This window comes from Diadema antillarum, unplaced genomic scaffold (genome assembly GCF_040938485.1).
Source record: "Diadema antillarum isolate AM-2024a unplaced genomic scaffold, OU_Dant_1.0 seq00000999_RagTag, whole genome shotgun sequence".
NCBI lineage: Eukaryota > Metazoa > Echinodermata > Echinoidea > Diadematoida > Diadematidae > Diadema > Diadema antillarum.
This window is the reverse complement of record NW_027271837.1, coordinates 203108-226251: the sequence shown is the minus strand read 5'-3', so window position 1 is coordinate 226251 and position 23144 is coordinate 203108. Positions and strand designations below refer to the sequence as shown.

The 23144-nt window shown below is 37.8% G+C and overlaps 1 protein-coding gene across 1 annotated transcript in view; it reads right to left on the bottom strand.

Annotated features, from left to right (window-relative positions):
- LOC139742441 (BDNF/NT-3 growth factors receptor-like) overlaps nucleotides 1–23144 on the bottom strand; it is a 224331-nt gene that overhangs the window by 49399 nt on the left and 151788 nt on the right. Inside the window, exons 4-6 of the mRNA XM_071652979.1 lie at nucleotides 8798–8869; nucleotides 4987–5135; nucleotides 2032–2301 (exon numbers count right to left, since the gene is read on the bottom strand). Coding sequence (XP_071509080.1) covers nucleotides 2032–2301; nucleotides 4987–5135; nucleotides 8798–8869 — 491 coding nt within the window. The remainder of the gene's footprint in view (nucleotides 1–2031; nucleotides 2302–4986; nucleotides 5136–8797; nucleotides 8870–23144) is intronic.

The following is a 23144-nucleotide window of genomic DNA, read 5'->3' as shown; positions in this document are numbered from 1 at the left end:
CTCACAGGTTCTCCCTGTAAAAATGGCCAAGAATCTTGGGGTCGTGTTTGATAATCACTTTACGTTGCATGAGTATGTTACTTCTAGATGCAGGTCAGCCTCATATGCTTTGTATAAGATCAACAAAATTCGACCGTATATTGACAAAGGAACCACTGAAAGATTAGTTCATGCATTTGTTATGTGCTACATTGATTACTGTAACAGTCTTTTGTATGGCTTACCAGACAACCCACTCCAGAAACTACAAGTTATCCAGAATGCTGCTTCAAGGCTAGTGACAAAGACCAAGAAATATGAGTCAATATCACCCATCTTACGTGCCTTGCATTGGCTTCCTATCAGATCACGTATTGAATTTAAGATCTTACTGCTTGTTTATCAGTATTTCCACAAAACTGCTCCTTCTTACCTTACAGATCTCCTTGTAAAATATGAACCTATGAGAGTTCTTAGATCATCACAGGAGGATCTATACATAATACCCTCCATTTCAACAAACTATTATGGCAAACGTAGTTTCAGGCATGCCGCCCCAGAACTGTGGAACAGCATCCCAAGTGATATAAAACATGCGAGTTCCATCAATAAGTTCAAAACGTTTTTAAAAACGTATCTGTTCAGAAAGTAACATAGTGATTGTCGATGATGATTTATGCAGCATTCTACTGTTTCTGTAAAATTTTATATTTTTTTGTATGTTTCTTTGTCTCCCTCCAAAGCGCATAGAGACCTTGCCAAAGGTATTATGCTATATAAGAACGGTGATAATAATAATAATAAATAAAAAAGACATGAAGTTTTTTTTTAGTTTACTCGAAATGGTCTTCTATGGACTTGGGTCGTTCTTATATTCATATACTCAATTGTTTATTTAAAAGTACGTCTTTCAAGCCTAAAACAGCGTAATGCATCGTCCAATGAAATAAAACTGAAGAAAAACGGGGCCGTGAAACGGCCTAGCCTATCTTCTGGTAATTTCAGTCAAAGCAGCCAGAAAATTTTGTGCATGCACAAACTTTTTTCCTCGCCAAAAACGGATAGCGCGATCTGACCCTTTTCGGAGAGTTGTATGGTTTTTTTCCCTGTACCTGTAGGTACCTACCACCTACTGTACTTTATCGTTTTCCACGCGTTACCATCCGATGGGCCCCCTGTAGAGTCTGTTGCTGCAAGAGATGGAATGGATGGAACGGCTAAGTACAGTGCGCTCAGCACATCAAACGCATACACACGGCATAGCCACAAAACGACTACCGGGCAAAACGCATGTAGTTACGGATGGCAAGCGGACAGAACGGCCATAAGTGAAGATTACAGCTTATGTACAGGATAGCTACAGCACATCCACAGTAAATGAACAGGACATGAAGCTGATGTTGAATGTTGAACGAATATGTACCGACCTTGCTGCAACTGACTCCTGCAAGGACATGTAAAAACGTTGTTCTTTGACGTTCGATGTCCGTCTCATGCGCAACCCATTTGTTCGTTTTGTCTTGTGGTCATGCGGTTCATATTCGTTTCTCATGATTGTGTTTGCGCACGTTGCACTGTCCTGTACACAATAGCCCCAGGTGCGTTGTTTTTTCGTTTTATTCGGTTCTTAGACCATGTATGTACACTCCTCTCAAACAGAAACTTTAAACTTCGTCTACCGGATTGACAATTTGAACAACGGATGAGCAAAATACTGCCCGTTTCTCGTACGTTGGGCCCCTCCGGCAAAGTGTGACAGGGGCATTATGCACTGCATAACTTATTAGGGCCCTACAGTGTACTTATCTCAGATATTGCTATAAACAATCACAATGGCAATGTCATACATACGCTCCGAACCGCGCGATCGAAACTATTATTCATGAATCGGTTTCGGCAAATGCGGCCCTCTTGACGGTGGATCAAGTTTACACAGAAGAAGAAGAAGAAGAAGAAGAACAAGAAGAAGAAATAAATTGGCCGACTCTCTTCCCCTATCGTTCTGCTCCCAATGCCACATACCATGCACCAGGAGCACAATTTCAATGATACCTTTAACCGTCAGGTTGACAGCCGCATAGCGCCAGCCGGCTACGCTGCTGACTATGCACCTCAGAAGTCCGTTGTCTAAATATGAGGCGTTCTGGACGACGATCATATGTTCGGAGTCACTGACCGTAATGATCTCGTATTTTGATCTGAGGTTACCCGTGTCCCATCGCGACGCCGGATCCGGGTTGCCGGCCTTTGCACAGGTGGCATTAAAGGAATCTCCATCTCGGATGACCAGCCGCTCTGGACTTACTTTCACTGATGGGACACCTTCAGGGAAAGACAAACAAACCAAATTATGCATAGAAAGTATAGTTAAAGATTGTAAGCAAGCGGGAGGGAGACTTTCTGGGAATGGCAACATCACTTCGTCTACTTTGTGACTGTAAAGTCAGTAATCATACTAGTAAATAAAAAAGCAAAACCTACAAAATTACATTCTCAAATCTGACGGTAATTCAAGTGCATCTGACACGCGACTAGGACACCCCCATATTCTCATGCTATCATTGCTGCCATGAGTATAACCTTAAACAGGGAAATTCCATTCTGATATGTTGCTTTGTATGAAAACATCAAATGACACAGGGATTTCGTGCTCACCTGAGTACCGCAAGTTCACCTTCCACGCATTCTTACCTACATCATGTAAGAATATAGAAAACCTTTTTTTTTAAGTGGGGGGGGGGGGGAAGCAATGGGCCATTTGCATATTCTATCACACTGGCAGAAATATCTGCCAAGCATGTAGGAACTTGAAAATGACCATCTGTCAAAACTGGTCCGCAATTCGTTCCCGGCCCGAATGTGGCCACCCTGAATCTACCATAAGCAACATTGAAAGTCCATTTACTAATGTATGTACTCAGAGTATCTGTGGTTTTAGAGAAGTTTTTATTTCTTTTAAATTCTCTAAATTGGGGTTTCTAGGGCCGTAGGGGGTCCACAGGGGGTGGGAGTATGGTGTCCATTTGTATAAATATACATTCTGTTTTAATGCATTCTACCTTTGAGGGCAAATTTGACCATGTGTTTTCAAGAAATATCACAAAAATTAATGTGAAAATTATGCTAAATTCGACCCCCTCCCTGGGCCAGTCCCGCGATCTACCATGAATAAATCTGAAACTGCAGTCAAGTGGGGAAGGGTGCCCATTTGTAGGTATGTATATTTCGCACTCCCACGATAATGCCTGGCAAGTTTGGTGAAAATCTGACCATAGGTTTTCATCAACAACAGCAACAACAACATAAGTCAAATGTGAAAATGGACCCATATTTGATCCCCAGCCAACCCCTAGAACTTGAGACAACCGTCACCAATCTACTTACTCATAGCTCTAACTTAGCTAATCACTTCTGGTTCTGTACAAACAGATTTGTAAGGACTCCTTAATTTCTGGGCTCCCCCCACCCCCCCCCCCCAACACACACACACCACGTAATATTGTGTCCTTGGAACGATTGCAACAGCTCACTTGAGCCTTCGGTTTACGTGTAGTGCTGAGCAGCTCTCCATCGTATTTCGTTTTGAACACAAAATTTCACTAATTTATCGGTTGGGCACAGACAAATGTTATCCGCTTTGGATGAAACGCATTACCTCATTAAGTACCAAGAACAAGTCTGAACATTTTTGTTTTTCCTCGGGAGGAAAATGAACATTGGTTATTTTTGTGTGTGTGTTTGTGCCCAAACCGAATAGAAAGCTGCTCAACACCTAAATTTATGGGTTGCCAATCTCACTCTCTAAACTTCTAAAGTATATAGTACTTTTTCTTTATGTATCCTGCAGTGTTTCTCGTATTTCCACTGAACTACTTATCTGATGTTTCTGTTTGAATACAAGGCAACAGGATATCAGCATGGAATTTTCCTTTAATACAGCAAATATGGATACCTCACTTTTATAAAGAGAATGCCTAAAGTTGTGGCGAAAAATGTCATTGGTTCCTGAATTACACTGTTCTTTCAGCTTTAACTTCGACCGTTCACCTTTCATTTCATGGACATATTGTTTACTTATTTCTATGGTTCTCGTCGATATCATCGGTGAATGCTTACTTAAAGAGGAAATCCACCCCAAAAAATAAATAAGCTTCAAAAGAAAGAGATAATTATTGCTTGCAGAACGGTAAAAAAATGACAAAAATCGGATAAGAAATAAGGAAGATATGATTTATAAAAATTTCAATTTTTTCTGATTTCTTTTTTTTTTTTTGGGGGGGGGGGGAGGATCTAAAATTCGGGGATATTCCCTAAAATATATCAAGCGCATCTATACTTTGTTTTATACAGTTGGGCTACCTAGCATGAAATAACCATTAAGGGGTATATCTTACTCGTGTTTACTCACACACGGTTGGACACACGGATGGACACACGAACGGACAGACAGACTGATAGATAATCCAGGAAAATAATGGTTACAATTCGTTATTCCGAAGGGGCGTTAATCCGAAATAAAAAAAGATTCTTTATTCGAAAAGTTCGTTGATCCGTGAAAAAAATAATTTTCCGAAGATACGTAATCACGCACCTTCTTTTCATGTTCATATTAAGGAACCTTAGCAATAGATTCACGAAGCTCCGGAATAACGCCACAAATGTTCGGATTAACGAACCTTTTTTTTTCATTTTCGGATTAATCTGGGTATGGGGAATTTGTGTATTCCGCAATAACAAACCTTCGGAATAACGAACATTAACCCTCCCCCCACCCCCCCCCCCCCCCAAAAAAAAGAACAAAACCAACCCCCAAAACCAACAACAACAACAAATAATAATAATGATAATAATCATAACAATAATAATAATAATAATAATGCCTCGGCTTCCTTTGGAGGAGGCGATGTAAAATCAATGTTATCATAAGAAGTTTTACAATTCTGCTTTCCTTATTTCAATGATTAGTTTATTCATTACTAATTTCAATCAACTTGTACGTGGGCTTACTGCAATTTGGCACGACGTAGCTTTTTATTGGTATCCTGTTGGCGTTATCGAAGCACGTGAGGTTGTTCCCCAGCTCAAGGTCTTGGTGTGGCTCTCGCAGCCAGTTATTCTGACAGTCGCCACATTTGATGGGGTTGTCTTCCAATAACCTGAAGAGAAATCACCAAGCTGTAGTCTATATATATCACCGCAATCAAAACAACATTTATTATTCATGTATTACAGGAGACCCATGAACTCAATTAGACAGAAGAGAAAGATTTGTCCCAAGTTTATTTTGTCAAAGCCATGAACTAGCTTCAACTCAAAGGCAGCGCTGCGACTGCCTACAGAACAGTTATGGGAGACTAGTTCATATCATATCCAACACAGGTTCCTTCCCTTTATACTGTCTATCATAGATTGATCGAACAAAAGTAAAGTCTAGTTGGATCTCTGTGAAAAGGCTTTCTATAGGGTTCATTTTTTTTACTAAAAGCTTTCGACTAATGGGATTATGTAGAATCCGAAAAATTGGTTACGTTGCGAAATCAATTAATCTTGCCCATTAATTTGCATAAAGAAAATAGCTGTCAAATCAGCAGATATTGGCCATTCTCGGGACGTATAACCTCCCTCAATAGCATTTCAAACCTTCGGGTGGAACATTCGGTATGTTCCCTCCCCCGCCAGTCATCATCTATATAATGTTCTGGGGCACACTTTCGGGGGAATAATGATTTAGAAAATTTTCAATCAAAAAGTAAGCAAAGTGAACATTCAAGGAAATTGCAAATTGCAAAGTGGTATCTGTCACCCCCCCCCCCCTCTCTTTGTTTTGGCGCATGTGTCTTCGCAGCAAACTTGTGATTAAGCGAGCCAATGGACGGATACATCTCGGTAGGATCTTGAAAGGTTACGGACTGTCAATTGAGAATCTCTGCACCATCTACATCGGTTTCATCAGACCCCTTGTAGAGTACGCATGCCCAGTTTGGAATGGTGGCGTAACGAAAGAACATGTCTACTGTTTAGAAAGGGTTGCAGAAAAGGACTTAGAGGAATAATCTTAGGAATAGATTATCAATCATACGAGACAGCTCTGACTTTGCTGAGCTTGTCATCCTTGGCTGACAGAAGGAAATAATTGTGTTTGACCTTTGCTGAGAAACTGATTTCAAATGAACAAGATTTCTTTCTGCATACCTCCTTAGAAGAACATTAGAAATTTACGCAACTCAAATGTCAGAGATTTTTGATGTAAAACTGAGTAATTTCGCAACAGTTCAGTGCCGAATGTCATTTGCATTGAATTGTTGAATTCACAGTAATCAGGTTGATTATATGTTTTTGTAGAGTATTTATAACATAATCAACATTCTATTGTTCGGTTGAACTATTTAGGCATTGTCCTTTATCTCACTCTCCCCTCTCTGTTTCTTTTACTCTTTCTCTTTTCTTTCCTCTTCTTTTTCCCTCCCTCCTCCCTCTCTCTCTTCAATCGTAGGTTTATGGGAAAGAGTGCAACATTTTGTAATCACATTCAAAACGTAGTTTTCAGGTTTGTTCATCATTTGAGATTCATTTGCATTACTCATACTCGTATATCGAAAGTGTCTACCAAGTAACCTGTCTGGTTGATACGGTTTGCTGGGATGATGAGTTGTTTTTGGAGTCTCTTGGGATCAAAATGTAAAGATACAAATCAGTGTTCATGGGGCACCCTCCCCGTTCAGCAGTGGGCGTACTTATACGTGATTGAAACGTACGGCAAGGTTGTACGCAACTAACCAGCGAGCCACACTCGTGCGATGGATACTGTTGTGCAATACTGGAAAATGCTATGATATTGCAATATTTTCTTTGGATTTTTGAAATAATATTTCATATTTTATTCTAATCCCAATTTGTGAATAACGCCTGCATGTTGGACTTATTACTAAAAGCTGACAGTTTTTAAGTCTATTTGGAAATTATGGTATTTTTTTTAAGACTGCAATTTTTGTAACATACATTTTCTTTCCGAATGATAATGATGTGTCAGATTAATATTATTATGCGATATTGATTGAAATTAAGCATTTAGATAATAAATTATGAGAAGATGATTCTAACTGTTATGAGAATAATTGAAATGGGGAATATAAATGTATGCCGTTATGTTTGTATGGTTATTCTCAGGCCTGGGTATACATGTATGTATTTCGGTGCTTGCACAATTTTAACCATTTACGGTGGTATATGTAATTGATTAATTTTGAAATATCGTTCATCATGTGTCATTCTGTGTGTTTTTTAAAAAATAATGATGGTATAGTTTTACATTTTAATCGAAGTATGATTTTTTGATTATGCATAGGTTATTACCCAATGGAATTGTACAAATATTCTGCAAGTCAGCCATGTGCATGGCGGCAAATGAATTTTCAATAAACCATTATTATATACCTCCTACCTACTCAATCTATGGTGACTGACCAAACGGAGGATGTGGACCTTTCGATTTTCCGAATAGAAATATTAGGTCTATGGACATAAACAGAATAGGGAGGGTTTGGGAGGGGGTATCCCTCCCACACAAGGGAGTTTTTGCATTTTTAGAACTGATATCCAACAATGTAGTGCACACTATTGTGGGAGTATATTTTTGGAAAATGATCAAAAAGTAAGAAAAATGAATATTCACGGCTAAATGAATGACAAATTGTGGTATTGGTCACTTTTTTTCCACCCACGAGACCTTTGTCTTCACTGTGTAGGCCTAATATACAGTTTAAGGAGATTGGCAGAAGGGGTAGTGAGCTTTTGCATTGTTTGATTTTAAATTTAGCGATATAGTGCATAATTTATATATATATATTTTTTTGGGGGGGGGGGGGTTAAATTGAAAAATTGCTCAAAGAAGCGGGAAACAAATATTCAGGAAAATGTGAATGATTATGTTGTGGTATTTTTACATGCGCGTCTTTTCAGTCTGAACTAGGTTTATGGAAATTGAAAGAGGGAGGATGTAGGGGAGGGTCTCCCTTCATGAGCGAGATTTTGCACTTTTATAATTGAAATTGAACTATTTGGTGTACATTTTTAGTGGAATTTAAGGAAAATTTTCAATCAGAAAAGTAAAAAAACAAAAACATAATGGATTGAGGAACATGGAATCCGTAACCATTTAAGTGCGCAAAGATTTTTTAAAGCGCAAGTTCTGACGCTTGCGGCAATAACATAGGCGCTCACTCACGGTGTGCCGAAGGAGGTGAAACCTTTCCACCTCCCCAATATGCCATTTACAAGATTATCTAGTGATCATAGTTATAATACGACGGTAATAACAGTAAAGACTGTATGCATTCACCCCATCCCTTTAAGTGTCTTGTTAAACATTCAAAGACACCATTCCATGTTTTTTTCCTTTTAGGATCAGAAATATGGGGAAAAAAACAAGGCAACGATGTCGAATATGATGAAAATGATTATAATAATAATGATAATGATAGTAATGGTAATGATAACAAGAAGAAGGAGAGTGTTAGTAATAATACAAACATATAGAATTCCACTCATAAAAAATGTTTCTCCGAAATTGTGGCGGGGGGGGGGGGGGGTGGATCCCCATACCCCCTCCCCCTGTCTACGCCCCTTCGTTGTAGTAGGCTAGATACGAATGAACCATTCTGAAAATTATGTAAGGACGATCGTGCAAACCTCCTTAAATTCGACACAAATAATGTAACTTTATAATGAAATGTGTGAAGCCAACATGTACATAAGTTTAAAGGTTGATATACCTAGTGAAAGCAGCAGATGAGATCATTATCAAGATAAGTAAACTTACAGCTGTGACAGATCATCCAAGTACTCGAAGGGCTTCCACGTTAGCGAGGCGAAGTTGTTACTGCGGAGGTCCCTGTTGCCATTAAAAATAAGATATCACGAAAGAAGAATCTCATCACACAAGTATTTCAAGAAGGCATGAAGACTCTAAAACTGATTTTGACTTTGTTCATGCTACTTAACACACTTGTAATATTTTTGTTGTTCACGTAGTGTAAATGCGAAATTTTGAATTGAAAGCAAGGTCACGGCAAAATGAAAAAACAACAACAACAACGGTGAGTTAATTGTACCCGTCCGCTGCGACTGCTCTAGATTCTAGTTTTTATCCTTTCATGTTCAGTCCTCGCTCAGGTGAACATGTAGCTATCAGACGCCGTTCTCGCAGCGTCTGGTCAGGCTAGACTTCACAATATTTTCCGTCGCGTCCCACTATAGGACCGCCTCAAAATTGTGTTACGGTCTGTTGCGTGCTGTCACGCTTTGCTGCGTTCCCCCGGTTCTATCACGGCCTACAAGGTTTCTCATTAGCACCGGGACTGCCGTGGCAAATTTTTGGACGGTTTAAAAAATCTGACACGGCATCCACGGCAATCAAGGTCTGTCGCGTTTGCCTATCCCGGCTCATCGTATTGTCCACGGTGGCCTGAAACGTGACTGCCGTGCTTACTGGGAACATGGTGTAAACGCAGTATGAGGGAATAAGCTGATAGCTAACGGTGCCGCGGACAGTGTCCCGCTAATCTCATCATTTTTTTCACGGATATTTTGGTAATCTACCGTATAAGGTGACATTTTCTAAGGTAGTCACTCCACGACAATATCCTGAGCATGTGTGTTTACACCCCGTCCAATGCTTTCTCTTGTCGGGCTGTAATTGTCCACGTAGCATAGTAACATTTTGCAAGGTTAACTTTAATCGATCTTTTTTTTTTTCACAGTGATAACGTCATCATGTTGAAGAAATGGAAATAAAACTGATAGAATAAATCTAATAAGATGACATCTGAAACCCATCAGCTTTTAGAATAGGCCCTATGTAGAAAAAGGGGGTGTAACCGTTCATCCTAACGAGCTATTGGATTAAAGATGAATAGGCTTTTCTATGCCTCCGCCACGAATTGTCGTCGGAGGCATCATGTTTTCGGGTTGTCCTTCCGTCCGTTCTTTCGTCCATAATTATATTTTTAGGACAGCATAACTGTAAGAGGAAATCCACCCAAAAAATAAAATGACTTCAAAAGAAAGAAAAATATTTCCTACAGAACAATACAAAAATGACAAAATCGGATAAGAAATAAGAAAGATGTAACATTTTGACATTTCATTTTTTTTTTCGGAAAACATTTCTTGACAAGTACTTATGAATATTCAATCAGCATGTTGCTCTCACAATTTTTTATTCATTTTGCATACAGCAATGACAAAAAACCTCCATAATTAAGCCGTATAAATATAAAACTTGCCTTGAAACCTCCAAAAATATAAAAGAACGGATGTTAACTCTGATAATCTTGGTATGGGAACATGTTTTTGCTTGTGTTAGCTAAAAATAACAAATTTTCCGAATTTCATGTATAACATACATGAAAAATTGTGACATCACCAACTCGCTCATCTCAATGTTCATAAAAACTGGCCAAGAAATAATTTCCCCCCAAAGAAAATAAAATTGGAATTTCAAAATCTTCTTTGAATCTTTCTTATTTCTTAACCAACTTTTGTCATTTTTGTATCATTCTGTAGGGAATTTTTTTCTTTCTTTTGAAGTTATTTATTTTTGGGGTGGATTTCCTCTTTAAAAACCATTTGAGGCACCTGAATGAAACTTTGCATATGTACGTATGAGTGGACGAAGTTGTGCCTATGAACTTTTGGTTGCACATGTTCAAGGTCAAAGGTCGTAGAATTTCACTATTCCCGCCCGTATCTCTGCAAAACCCGCAGGTATTTTCTTAGAACTTGGTGTATGCATGTATTACCAAATAAAGATTTTCTGAATAAAGTTTCATGCCACAAGGTCAAAGATCAAGGATCAAATGAAAATGCTAAATTTTCACTTTTTTTTTCTCATATCTTGGAAATGGCTGAAGATATCTTTATAGAACTTAGTACATATGCATATAACTGCCTGACAGTGATTCCCTTGGGACTTTTGGATGGGTCAAAGGTCAAGTTAAAATTATCAACATGTTACTATTATTTTCTCCACATATCTATGCAATGTCTGAAGATATTTTCCTGAAACCTAGTGTATACATGTACGACGAGATAAAATTATCTGGAAAGGTTTTGGGTCATAAGGTCAAAGGTCACGTGGAAATGGTGAAAATATACTAGTGAATGCTGAAATTACACTTTTTCTCCATACCTTGGATATTATTCCATGCATAAACTTAATAAAACTAGGTATTACGTTTTTATGCATTACTGCGCAATGATGTAGCAGGGAGAGATTTTGGCCATGAGGTCAAAGGTAATTGAAAATTTTCAAATGTCACAAATTTTTTCCGTATTCTGAAAGTAGCTCAAAGTATCATCATCAAGAATGAAAATGGATGTCCCCTTAGTGATTATTTGAAGACTAGTTCGCCATGGGGTTAAAAGGGCAAGGGTCAAAGGTTAGGTAAAAATGCTCAAATCCCTGAATACCTGCTCTCTTAAGCAATATATCCAACCATCCAAATGAAACCTAGTTCAAGGAAAGTAAACACTCAACACATCGTTTGTGACAAAGATGTAATTATAAACCGACTACCGGTCGAAATTTCTGAAATACGGCAAATCATACATAATAGAAAGCTAAGAGCATGAACAATGTCAATATGTCAGCTTAGATACCTGAAGGCTAACTATAATAAATTACAATCAGACGAAATCAAAAAGCTGCATTCTTTTTGCTTTCTTGAGCGAGAGGCAGTTACGATTTCAACTCTCTTATGGATGACGTCAGTATTTGAACGAAGTACAGTATTACTGACAGCCAAGCGGCGAACTGCGAAATAAAGATGCCGGTCGGGACAGAAAGGTTCACGCCGTACTAACGGGCATGGGTGATGAACTTCATTGGGACGTGTCGTAAGTTTGATGTCATAGATGAAAGGTTTGTTTCTCTTTACTATACGTGCGGTTTTTAAAACATGGTGTAAGTCTATCTGTTTCTACTTGGTGGGCTTCTCATCTATACGTTGGTAGATGTAACCAAATTGTAACAAGGAGCCATGGTCAACCCCGAGTAGGCCCTAGATCTAGTACAGTTGAGAGATCTTCTCGTATATCGTTGCTATAGTGTACTTATCAATGCCGATCCGTAAAATTGTCAGCTAAAACGTCCTTAAAAGGGCATTTTATCCTAACTGAATCAGCTCGTGGAATGTCTAAGCCTAATTTATTCCTAATCTGAGCTTAGCTTACCAATTCTATGAATAAATCCGGAAAAATCCTGTTTTCTTTTCTTGCACAGATCTCGCATCTGTCTTCCAAAACACAGCGCTGTTCAAATCAACTGCTGTGGTCGCCGCCGTGCATGGGCGCCACACATAGCCTATGCCGTATACACCGCACGCAGTGCGCTTAGCTTCCTCTATGCTCTTGGGTTGTACGTATGGTAAGCAGTTGATTTGAACGGCGCTGTGTTTCGTAAGGCAGTTGCTTTTGATATATTCAATGAAATTGTTTTGCGTTTAAATGATGCTCATTTCCCAGTTTCTTTGGTCAAATCGAATTACACACACACAAAAAAATCCCAGATGTCCTTGGATCACCTAATCAATTTTGAGATCTATTAATCGTAAAAATAATTTATTTTATAGATATAAGTCTAGTGGCACAGAAGAAGCAAAACGGAAATACTCAACTTACCGAAATATTTTGACTTCTGTGCTACGTAAAGCTAAAAAAGGTTATTTTTTCTGCACAATTTCAAATCGATAAAAATGATATCAAGTCTACTTGGAAAGTTATTAATGATGTATTAAAAAAGAATGACGGAAAGAAAATGGGAATTGATATCATAATACAAAATGGAACGATAATTGATGACTCCCATGATATTGCTGAAGCATTCAACACGTAATTTGTAAATTTTGGGTCAAATTTGACTAGAAATATTCCACTAACGGAAAAAAACATTTCATTCATTTCTTGTGAATCCCAATCCTAGTTCTATGTTTTTCATGCCCGTAGATGAATTGGATGTTATTGATATTGTAAATAATTTTAAAGCTAAAAAAGCTCGGGCATTTCAATGTTTGTCAAATTCTTAAACAAATTATTTATGAAGTAGCCGCACCTTTGACCAATGTATTCAATTTGTCTTTAATGACTGGTGTTTTTCCAAGTAAAATGAAAGTTGCCAAGATTATTCCTGTTTTTAAGAAGGGCAGTCAGGACGACCTGGGCAATTACAGACCTTTATCTCTTTTATCATCATTCTCCAAAGTACTTGAAAAAAGTTATACTCCCGAAGTTTTGAAATGATCATAATATTTTGGTAGACACTCAATTTGGTTTTCGGGGAAAACATCTGACAACTCACGCCGTTTTTTTGCTAAAAGATAAAAGTTGTTCAAGCTATTGAAGCTAAATCTCACACTGTTGGAGTTTTTCTGGACCACTCCAAGGCGTTTGACACAAATTGATCATGAAATATTACTGTACAAACTGTCTCATTACGGGATTCGTGGCAGCGCCTTGGAGTAGTTCAGAGATTACCTCACAAATCGATCACAATTTGTGACTCTGCACCTCAAAACAAACAAAAAGTCGCCAGACATGAATTTTTAGTTTAGACCAAATTCTGAAAGAGCAGACTTTAAGCTTTAAAATGATGTATAACTCAAATCAAATGGACTCTCCTAACCTATCTAAATATTGGAAAGAAAGCACAAACTCAGGAAAAGTGTGAACTGAGAAAAGAGGCTCTGAAGTACAGTGTCTATTCAAGCACTTAATCTTTACCAAACCGTGCTGGCTGTGGGATGAATGGGACAAAACACAGGAAGTAAACCACCAGAGTAACAACAATGAAGGGATAATCAGATTAAACTGAAATTCAGCATGCCTCATTAACACATTCTGTCCATAATCAATGCCAACTTTCAAAGCAATAGCACTATCCTTTCAAAAGTTATTAGAGTTGAAAGTGAAGAGTGTGGAGAAGTTTTTCAGGGATTCTAAAGACACACCTAATCACACTATTCTACCAAAAATGTTTGAGATAAACTGTTAAAAAAACACACTCTCCTGCCCGTTTTATGATACCAAATTTTAGCATAATGTAAAAGAAGACCTGCTCTTTCAGAAAATATGAAAAAGTCAAGTTTGGCTATAGGTTGACATATTTCACTTATTTTCAGTCCTCACGCAAAATCAGTGTGTGCGACTTTATGTTCGTTTTGAGGTGCACGGTCACATTTGTACACATTAATGATTCTGATTCAAGCACAGCAAATATAACATGTGGCGTCCCACAAGGCTCCCTTTTGGGACCACTTCTTTTTATTGTTTACATAAATTATTTGCCCAGGTCGTCCGCACTCCTTTCCTTCCTCTTGTTTGCGGACGATTCAAGTCTTTTTTTGTCGCACCAAAATCCTACTGAGTTACTTGATATGCTTAACTCTGAGTTGAATCACGTTAATGATTGGATTCAAAGTAACAAATTATCCCTAAATCTAAACAAAACTAAATTTATGGTGTTTAGTAATAGAATTACTTTTTTACCTGGCTCAACCACATGCCAGTCACTCGGTCAAGAAGAAAAGAACAAATTAATGCATCCTCAGATCATTCAATCAATACAATCAATCCAATCAATCAATCAATCAATCCAATCAACCAATCAATCAATCAATCCAATCAACCAATCAATCAATCAATCCGACCAATCAATCAATCAAGCAAGCAAGCAAGAATCAATCGATCAATTGATTAAGCAAGCAATCAATCAATCAATGTTTCATTCATTCATTTAATCAATCAATCAATCAGTTACTCACAATTGTATGCATGTTTTAAGTGACAGATCGACATAGGGAATATCACCCAATGCCAGTCACTCGGTCAATTTTGTGAGTGACTGGCATGTGGTTTTGATATGTCTGTGCATGATTTGTGATAACTGTGCTTAAAAGATCTTGATGTTGTTTATCAACCTTTCATAACACAATGGAATCAAGTAAAATGTGACAAAAATCGCCAGAAAATTCCTAAACTATCATAACATAATCAAAACTGTGAGCAAAAGAGCAATTTGTTTGAATGAGAACACTTATTTGTACTGCTGGCTGAATATTCGATCTTCTTTCAATTTGGCGCAAGTCATTTTTCACACTCTGGACAAAGAGCGTCAGTGTTCAGCCAAGCGTGAACGAAAATTTGTTTTGTTGATTGCACTTGATAGATTAGACTATTGGGCATCCATAAATATGAAAAAAAAATCATCCAAATATTATGAAATGTAATTTAGACAATTTTTTTTAAAGTGTAACTTTTTTTTTGATACGCCCTGTAATCACACAACATGTAATTTTATTCGAACTCCCTCTTCTTTATCAGATTCGTCGTTCGTTAGGTATTCCAGGTTTGCTTTTCGTTCTTTTTACTGAGTCATTTATGTCAAGGCTATTCCTGAGTTAATGAATCATTATGTATCATGCGCATTTTTGCGCATTCTTACAGTTACGTAACTATGTTGCTCGGGTGACAAGGAATCTTGTAAGCGCAATATATATGGCTACTTAGTATTTGCTATGCTCTCTCATATCTTATTTCTTTCTCTTGCTCTTTTTGCTCTCTTTTCTTTTACGTCCCTTTCCTTCCTTTCATAGTTTTCGTGACTAGGTTGTTTAAGAAGACAAATATTTTCATCTATACAGGAACCTATACATTACAAGCTTTGCTTTTTAGTAGGTCCCCACATTTCATGTTTGTAAAATTGTCTTCTTTTGTATTCTTTGTAATTACGACGCTATGTCCAGTCTTATATTCAATCATTTGTATCATGTTATTTGCGTTCTGAGATGTGGAACAAGAAAATAGAATAAAATCAAATCAAATCTGTGCAAGAAAAAAAAAAGGAAAAACATTTTTTTTTTTGTATAAATTATAAAATCGGGAAGCCAAACATCAATTAGATAGGCTTTGATGTTCAACTAGAGGTGATAGTAGACTTGCTAAGGGGGTAAACGCTGCATTTTTTAGTACAAATATACTTGGCACACATGTTCCCTAGGGCAATTGAAAAATTTTTTATCTAAAGAGACACTCTGTATCTATGCAAATAAACCTTAATTTGCATAATTTATGCAGAAATACATATACAAATTATAAAAAATATATGTGCATCCAGCAAAAATACATAATTTGGTAGAAGTATTCTATAGATTATGTGGAAACAATTCCTGCAAAAAATGATTTCATACCTATGTAAATAAACATAAAATTTGCATAATTATGGAAGTTATTGTGCAAAAATCTGCATTTTGGAAAAGAATTTCTAAACTATTAAGTACTGGATCTTGTAGTACAAAGTTTGAACCTGGGATGGATGTTCCTTGGGTCAAAAATAAATTATTCATCTGAAGAGACAAACTGTCTCTACGCAAACAACCTGTTATTTGCATAATATGCATATCAATACCTACACATCTATAGATAATCAGAACAGACAAAAAGCCTTAATGTGACAATGTCGTAAATTGCTTTAACTTAATATCCAAAGAGCTAATAGAATAAGACAATATTCTCACAACAACGCTTTTCAGTTGCTTAAATTGTTTCCATATTATTTAATTAACTTAGGCATTCTATGCATAAATTATGTAAATAAGTACACCAGACGTGAAATTTCGGAACATATTGGTCTTTGAAATAATTTTTGCTATCAATTTTCCCTTATTGCATAAATGCTTCGCAGGGTGGGAATAACAGCAATCGATAGTGTCACTCTTTAAATATGATCATGTAAATCTAACAGTATCACAGGGCTTACATAATTATGAACAGATGCAAATCGGAACAATATTGCTTACAAAAGGACTGTTTTTCCCTTGCAAACAGTACACAACTGAGGTCATGGTTAGAAACTCATTACAAAAAAACTACCATAGTGAAAGTATGAATTCTGATTTTCATTGTATTTTGTAGGCAATCAAGCTGATTATAAACTTGTGCAACTTATGCGGATGCAAGGGTATCTGCACACATTAAGAACTTACAAGCTTGAGTTAGAAACAAAGTCTGTTTCTGAAAAAAAAATGTTAACTCAGTATACTATGAGCTACTATGGCATGGTAACTAGGTAAGAAATTTATACACAATAACATTTTGATAAGGCAATAATATGCAAACATTGTCACGTGAACAATATAGGAGATGTTATACTTTAAGTCAAATAATCTTAGTCTCTGACTTAAAATCAGTCAATTTCAACCATAAATCAAAGCAGAAATAATATGTTCATAGCCATAAAAGAGTATTCGATGGCTTTTACAATTACTAGGATGTGATTTGTCAACAGATCGTCACAGGCTACTGCTTACGAGAATCGTAAATGTCATATTCTCCCTGGTTGTGATTGTTTTCTCTTGGGATAATGCAACTCCCTGGTGGTCCAAAGAATGTTATATTCCACCACATATCAGCTAATACCTGTATAGATGATCATGACCTACATGATCTTGAAGCTTTTTCCAAAAAATAATTATGTTAACTGGTTTAGTGTAAAGATGTCAGAGGTTAAATTAAAAGAAATACACAGGTAAAAATGTAAAAGGTTAGAATGTCAGAGGTGAAATACATGTGTGCATAAAATTTAACTTCCATGCGACCCATACATTAAATGTAATGATGGTGATGACTATACCATGTCACTGAATTCCATGTCCTTTCCTACTTATCAAGAGGAAGCAAAAACACTTGAGAGGGGAGGGCTTAACATTTTTTCGGTAATCAACAAAGGTATCACTGTCAGGTAGAACATGCACAATATGTACTAAGTTTCATGATACCTTTATTCACATTCAAGATATGAAAGAAAAAGTGAAATATAGCACTTTCATCAGAGCTTTGACATTTTGGCAGGAAATTTCCCAGAGAATATCCATTAGGTAATACATGTATATAAAATCCTACAAGCATTGCAAAAACATGAGGGAAATAGTGAAATTCTGAGGGCCCAATTGACCTTGATCTTTGACCCCTGACCTTTGACCCCTGACCCCTAAATTCCCTAGAAAATCCCTGCCAGTACCAAGTTCCATGAAGACACCTTGAACCATTTGCGAGAGAAAAAAGTGAAATCTTAACATTTTCACCTGAACTTTGACCTTTTACCTCTTGACCTGAAACTCTCTGGAGAATCTTATTTTGGTAGTACATTGTATGCAGTCACTAAGTTTGAAGAAAGTACCTTCAGACATTGCATAGATATGGGGGAAATAATGAAATTTTAGCATTGACCTTGAATTTTTTGACCTTTGACCTCTTGCCGATTTTACTTAAAAACCGCTTAATCGCTTGCCCCATCATACGTCATCTTTGGACCAGGCTTGGTGAAATTTGCATAATCCAGTATTGAGTTATTGCGTAGACTAATACAATTTCTTAAGTCGAACTTGACCATTGACTTCTGGTACATCCGGGTATTAATATGCACAATATACTAATTAGGTGGTGTTTGCATAGACAAATTTTGTTTTGATATTACAAACCATTTCCTCTTAACTAAAGGAAATGCATACTACTTCTGTAGTTTTCATCATAAAATGCAGTTCTTAGACTGTATGAAAAACTTTAAAAATAATGTTTTTACTCTACTTTCTTTAGTACTCATGTAAATTAGCTGGTAATGATGGTTCAATATTATTCAAATTCTTTTCTCATTTTGTTTCATTAAGTGATTCTAACGGGTTATATCTATCTAGGATGAGACTTAACATGAGGCAAATCTCTCGTTTGAAGAAGCTACACCGCTGTAGACAATACCAGTGTATATCTTGGCAATCAAGGACTTAAAAACCAAGATATAAAACACCTGTTTCTTGACCCTGGCCTAATCTAAGCATCAGTCACCGCCACAGGGGGGGGGGGGCACCCGCGAGAGGAGGAGATTGTTTTGGTTTTGGCATGGGCTATGTAGCTCCATGATGCGTGTGTGTGTCGAAAAAACTTCTACAATGCTCTCCTTCTTATTCCTGTATTTTCGTTATTTATGGGTCAATTTTTTCGTTCGAAATTCAAAACGGATGACTATAGAATTTCTCAATAGAATATAAAATTTAAAACTTTAGAAAGAATAGAGAAAATTGAGTGCACTTTGAATGGTCTGCCACAGGCAGATATCCTTATCATGCTCTTACGTAATATGACAGCTGTTGCAGTCATTAAACCCTGGCTTGGCCTCCAGGTTTGCCACGCCTGAGTAGAAAGTTATTTTGCAGTGGGCAAATACATCAACTCCCAACTCTCAAACGAGGAATCGTTAGGGGGGTATAGCACCCCATCAGCTTCGTTTGGCGATGGGGTCTCGCCTCAAACGGGGGTTTGACGGCATGAAGGAAGTTTCATTAAGGCTTCATTAAGGTTTTTTGTTTGTTCTGATTATCTATAGATGTGTAGGTAATGATACGCACATATATGCAAATAACAGGTTGTTTGCATAGAAACAGTTTGTCTCTTCAGATGAATCATTTACTTTTGACCCAAGGAACATCCATCCCAGGTTCAAACTTTGTACTACAAGATCAAGTATTTAATAGTTTAGAAATTCTTTCAAAAATGCAAGTTTTTGCACAATAACTTGCGTAATTATGCAAATTTTATGTTTATTTACATAGGCATGAAATCAATTTTTGCAGGAATTGTTTCCACATACTCAATAGAATACTACTACCAAATCAGGTATTTCCGCTGGATGCACATATATCTTTTAATAATTTTTGTATGTATTTTGCATAAATTATGCAAATTAAACCTTATTTGCATAGATACAGAATGTCTCTTCAGATGAAAAAATTCCAATTGTACAGAGAGACATGTGTGCCAAATAGGACATTTGTACCATAAAATGCAGCAATCACCTCTTTTTTCGCCCTTAGCAAGCCTACTATGATTGAGTGAGGCTGAAATGCTCTTTTTATGACTTTTGGCCAGTTGCAAGTTCTGCATGGCAATGAATACGAGATCTGTCTCTAGCTAGCTACTCGGGCTGACAATGTTTACATGTTTACTCTAACCCAAGTTAGGCCCACCATCGTTATATAAGAAGCCCAACGAGAAGACACAGATGCCATCCGTCTATTTAATAACATGACAAATTAATTGTATCACCCGAACAGAGTTCGGAGGATACTATGGATTTAGCCTCGTTGCGCCGCCGCGTCCGCCGCAGAGATTTTCTTGTGAGCCCTCTACTGGCTGCAGTTCTTAGCTCATCTTCATATTTGGCATGAAGGTGTATTATGGTAAAACGAAGACGCCTATTGCTTTTTTTTTTTTGTGATGGCGCCTTCGCTTGATCCGTCTTTATACACGAAAAGGTAAATTTAACAGTGTCTGCTTGTGTGTGCGACGCTGGCCTTGTTTCTTGACCGATTTTTTTCTTCAAATTTGGTATGTAAATGTGTCATAGTCAAATCTATGCACCTATACCTATTGATAATGCTGCCCTCACTGTTCCACCTTTTACAGGGTCAAAGGTCACTCTGATCATGTCGAAATTTGCCAAGATGCTTATTTAGGCAATAACTTCATTGTTAATCACTGGATTTTACTCAGACTTGCTAAGGAGGTGTATGGGTGGTCATTCTACATGAAAGACACAACAGTTTGTAGTGACGGCGCCCTCAGTGTTCCGACTTGGAGGCCATGTCACATTTCTTGTATATGCTCTATATAAGCCATATTTCTTGTCGGATTTTATTCAAACTTGCTATGGAGGTTTGTGGGGGTTATTCTAGGTAATAAAAGTTTCCATTGACAGCGCCCTCATTGTTCCAACTTTTAAGGATGCCATGTCATATTTCTTGTATGTGCCATTCTACATGTAACCTCATTTCTCATGGGATTTTATTCAGACTTGCTAAGGATCGGTGAACGAATGGCCATTCTACATGTACATGTAGGACACAACAGTTTGTGGTGGTAGTGCCCTCAGTGCTCCAACGTCGATGCCAGTCACAGTTCTTGTGCATGCTCTATCAGCCACATTTGAGGTTTATAGGGAGTTATTCTAGGTAACAAAAGTTTTCATTGCCAGCGCTCTCATTGTTCAAACTTTTGTAACTATGATGACATGTCATATTCCTTGTATGTGCTACATACTAGCCTCATTTCTCGTCGGATTTTATTGCATCCTGCGACAGTTGCCATATTATACAACATTCTGGCCTAAAAAAGTAATCCAGATGGGGTATGGGAGACGGGTTCGGGGGATACATGTGCTCGAACGGGTCTCCTGTGCGAGTGCTATAGTTTTGTATTTCAACCAACAGTCGTGGTATCACTCACACAGTCAGTAGAACAGGTCTAACGTTAGAGCTAGTCCGTGCAAATCGCTGCGTAGGCCTATGTTACAGCTTACAAATTATACGATACATGCAGGGACTATCCATGTGGATAGATAGGGCCTATCTTAAAATTTCAGAAACCCGAATTTCACCATAATCACAGGATATAGGCTACGTAGTTGCTTTAATATATTCTAAACCACTCGTAAAACTGTAGCAAAACCTTATTTTGGCAGCGTTGATATCCATGTGAATTTCATATCCTCGCTCAAATTTTCCTCAAGAGAACTCGTTCTTCCCGAGCGAATGCGACGTACGTACGTTGCATGCAAGATATGAAACTGAAGTTAGCTGTCTATAGTATGCGAGAATGAGGACTGAGAGAAAAACAAATCGCCAGTTGAATAAAGTTGGATAAAGTTGCAGTTCCTAGATCATACAAGGCTTCAAACAGACAAAGAGACACCCACACCCACACACATTTCTCAATAACCGACTTAATTTTAGCTCTTTACAATCGTTGCACAATGAATTTTAGCTCCCGCGGCAAATTCTAGTCCGATATATAAGACAGCTAATTTCAGTTCTAGATTGTGCAGGTAGCGTAAGCCGCGATTGTTGCGATAAGGATTGTCGCCCCCGGCTCGGGGCGACAATCCTTGACGGAGTTGGCGTCAATTATTTGTCGTCCCGTCAAAGATTGTCGTCTGGCGACAATCTGTGACGCTTGTGCAGTTCCCAATTTTTGACCTCGATGGCGACAATCTATGATGGTCCAAAAAAATTGTTTCGGCAAAGATTGTCGCCCCGTCAAAGATTGTCGCCCCCGGCTCGGGATGGTTGCTCCAGTGTTATGTTTGGTGGGATGGGTATGACTAGTAAGTTATGCGTATGTGTGTGTGTGTGTGTGTGTGTGTGTGTGTGTGTGTTTGTGTTGCGAGCTGCATGGTATGTGCTGTGTATGATTTGTAGGTGCGTATAATAGGAGACTTGTGTATGAGTTTCCGTATAGCTGTGTGTGTATGTCTGTGTGTGATTGAAGTATAATAATACAATATGTAGAAACTGTGTATGTGCGGTGGTTGTAAAGTGGTAGTGGTTTGTTTGTTTATGTGTATACGTGTGCCTGTATGCGTACGTGTGTCTGTTTGTGTTTGTGTTTTGATGCCTTGGGCGAACAAACTTTTTTGAGCAGCAGGCACTACTGTGGCAATGAAAATGCCTTCATCGTGTGTGAGCACGTATTCATAGAGTTCGCAGCAGCGTTGATTTCAAAATAGTATGGGTGTGTCAATTTCAGCGGTGAGGCGGGCTAGGAGAGAGAGAGACCGAGAGAAAATGCATACGAGGGAGGTACCCTCCCTAAATGTTATCTGTCTTTGTTCATTTTTTCACTGTAGTCATATTCTTCCATCAGTCTTAACTATAACTTCCATATCACTATTCTTTGCCATACGCACACCGCAAATACATACGTATTGTAAACAAACGCCAACAAACACTCAAATCCTCGTAATGCAAATAAACCACCTCAACATTTTTTCCTTGATATTAATTGATTTCATTCAAATCATTCATAAATCGACCCATTCTGGGTGTAACATGAATTAAAACGTTACAAATGGCAATTCGAATCACAAACAAATCCATTTGTCAATTCATACTACAAATAATCTTACTTCAACATAGATAACTCGATTATAGACCAACCCTACTAACAATTTCTTCACGAGAAAGTTTTGACATGTAGGGTCCTACAAAACCTTTATCCCTTGAATATATTGGTTTGGATCATGTTACACCTTCTTACTTACAAGGGCATATACATAAAAAACCCCC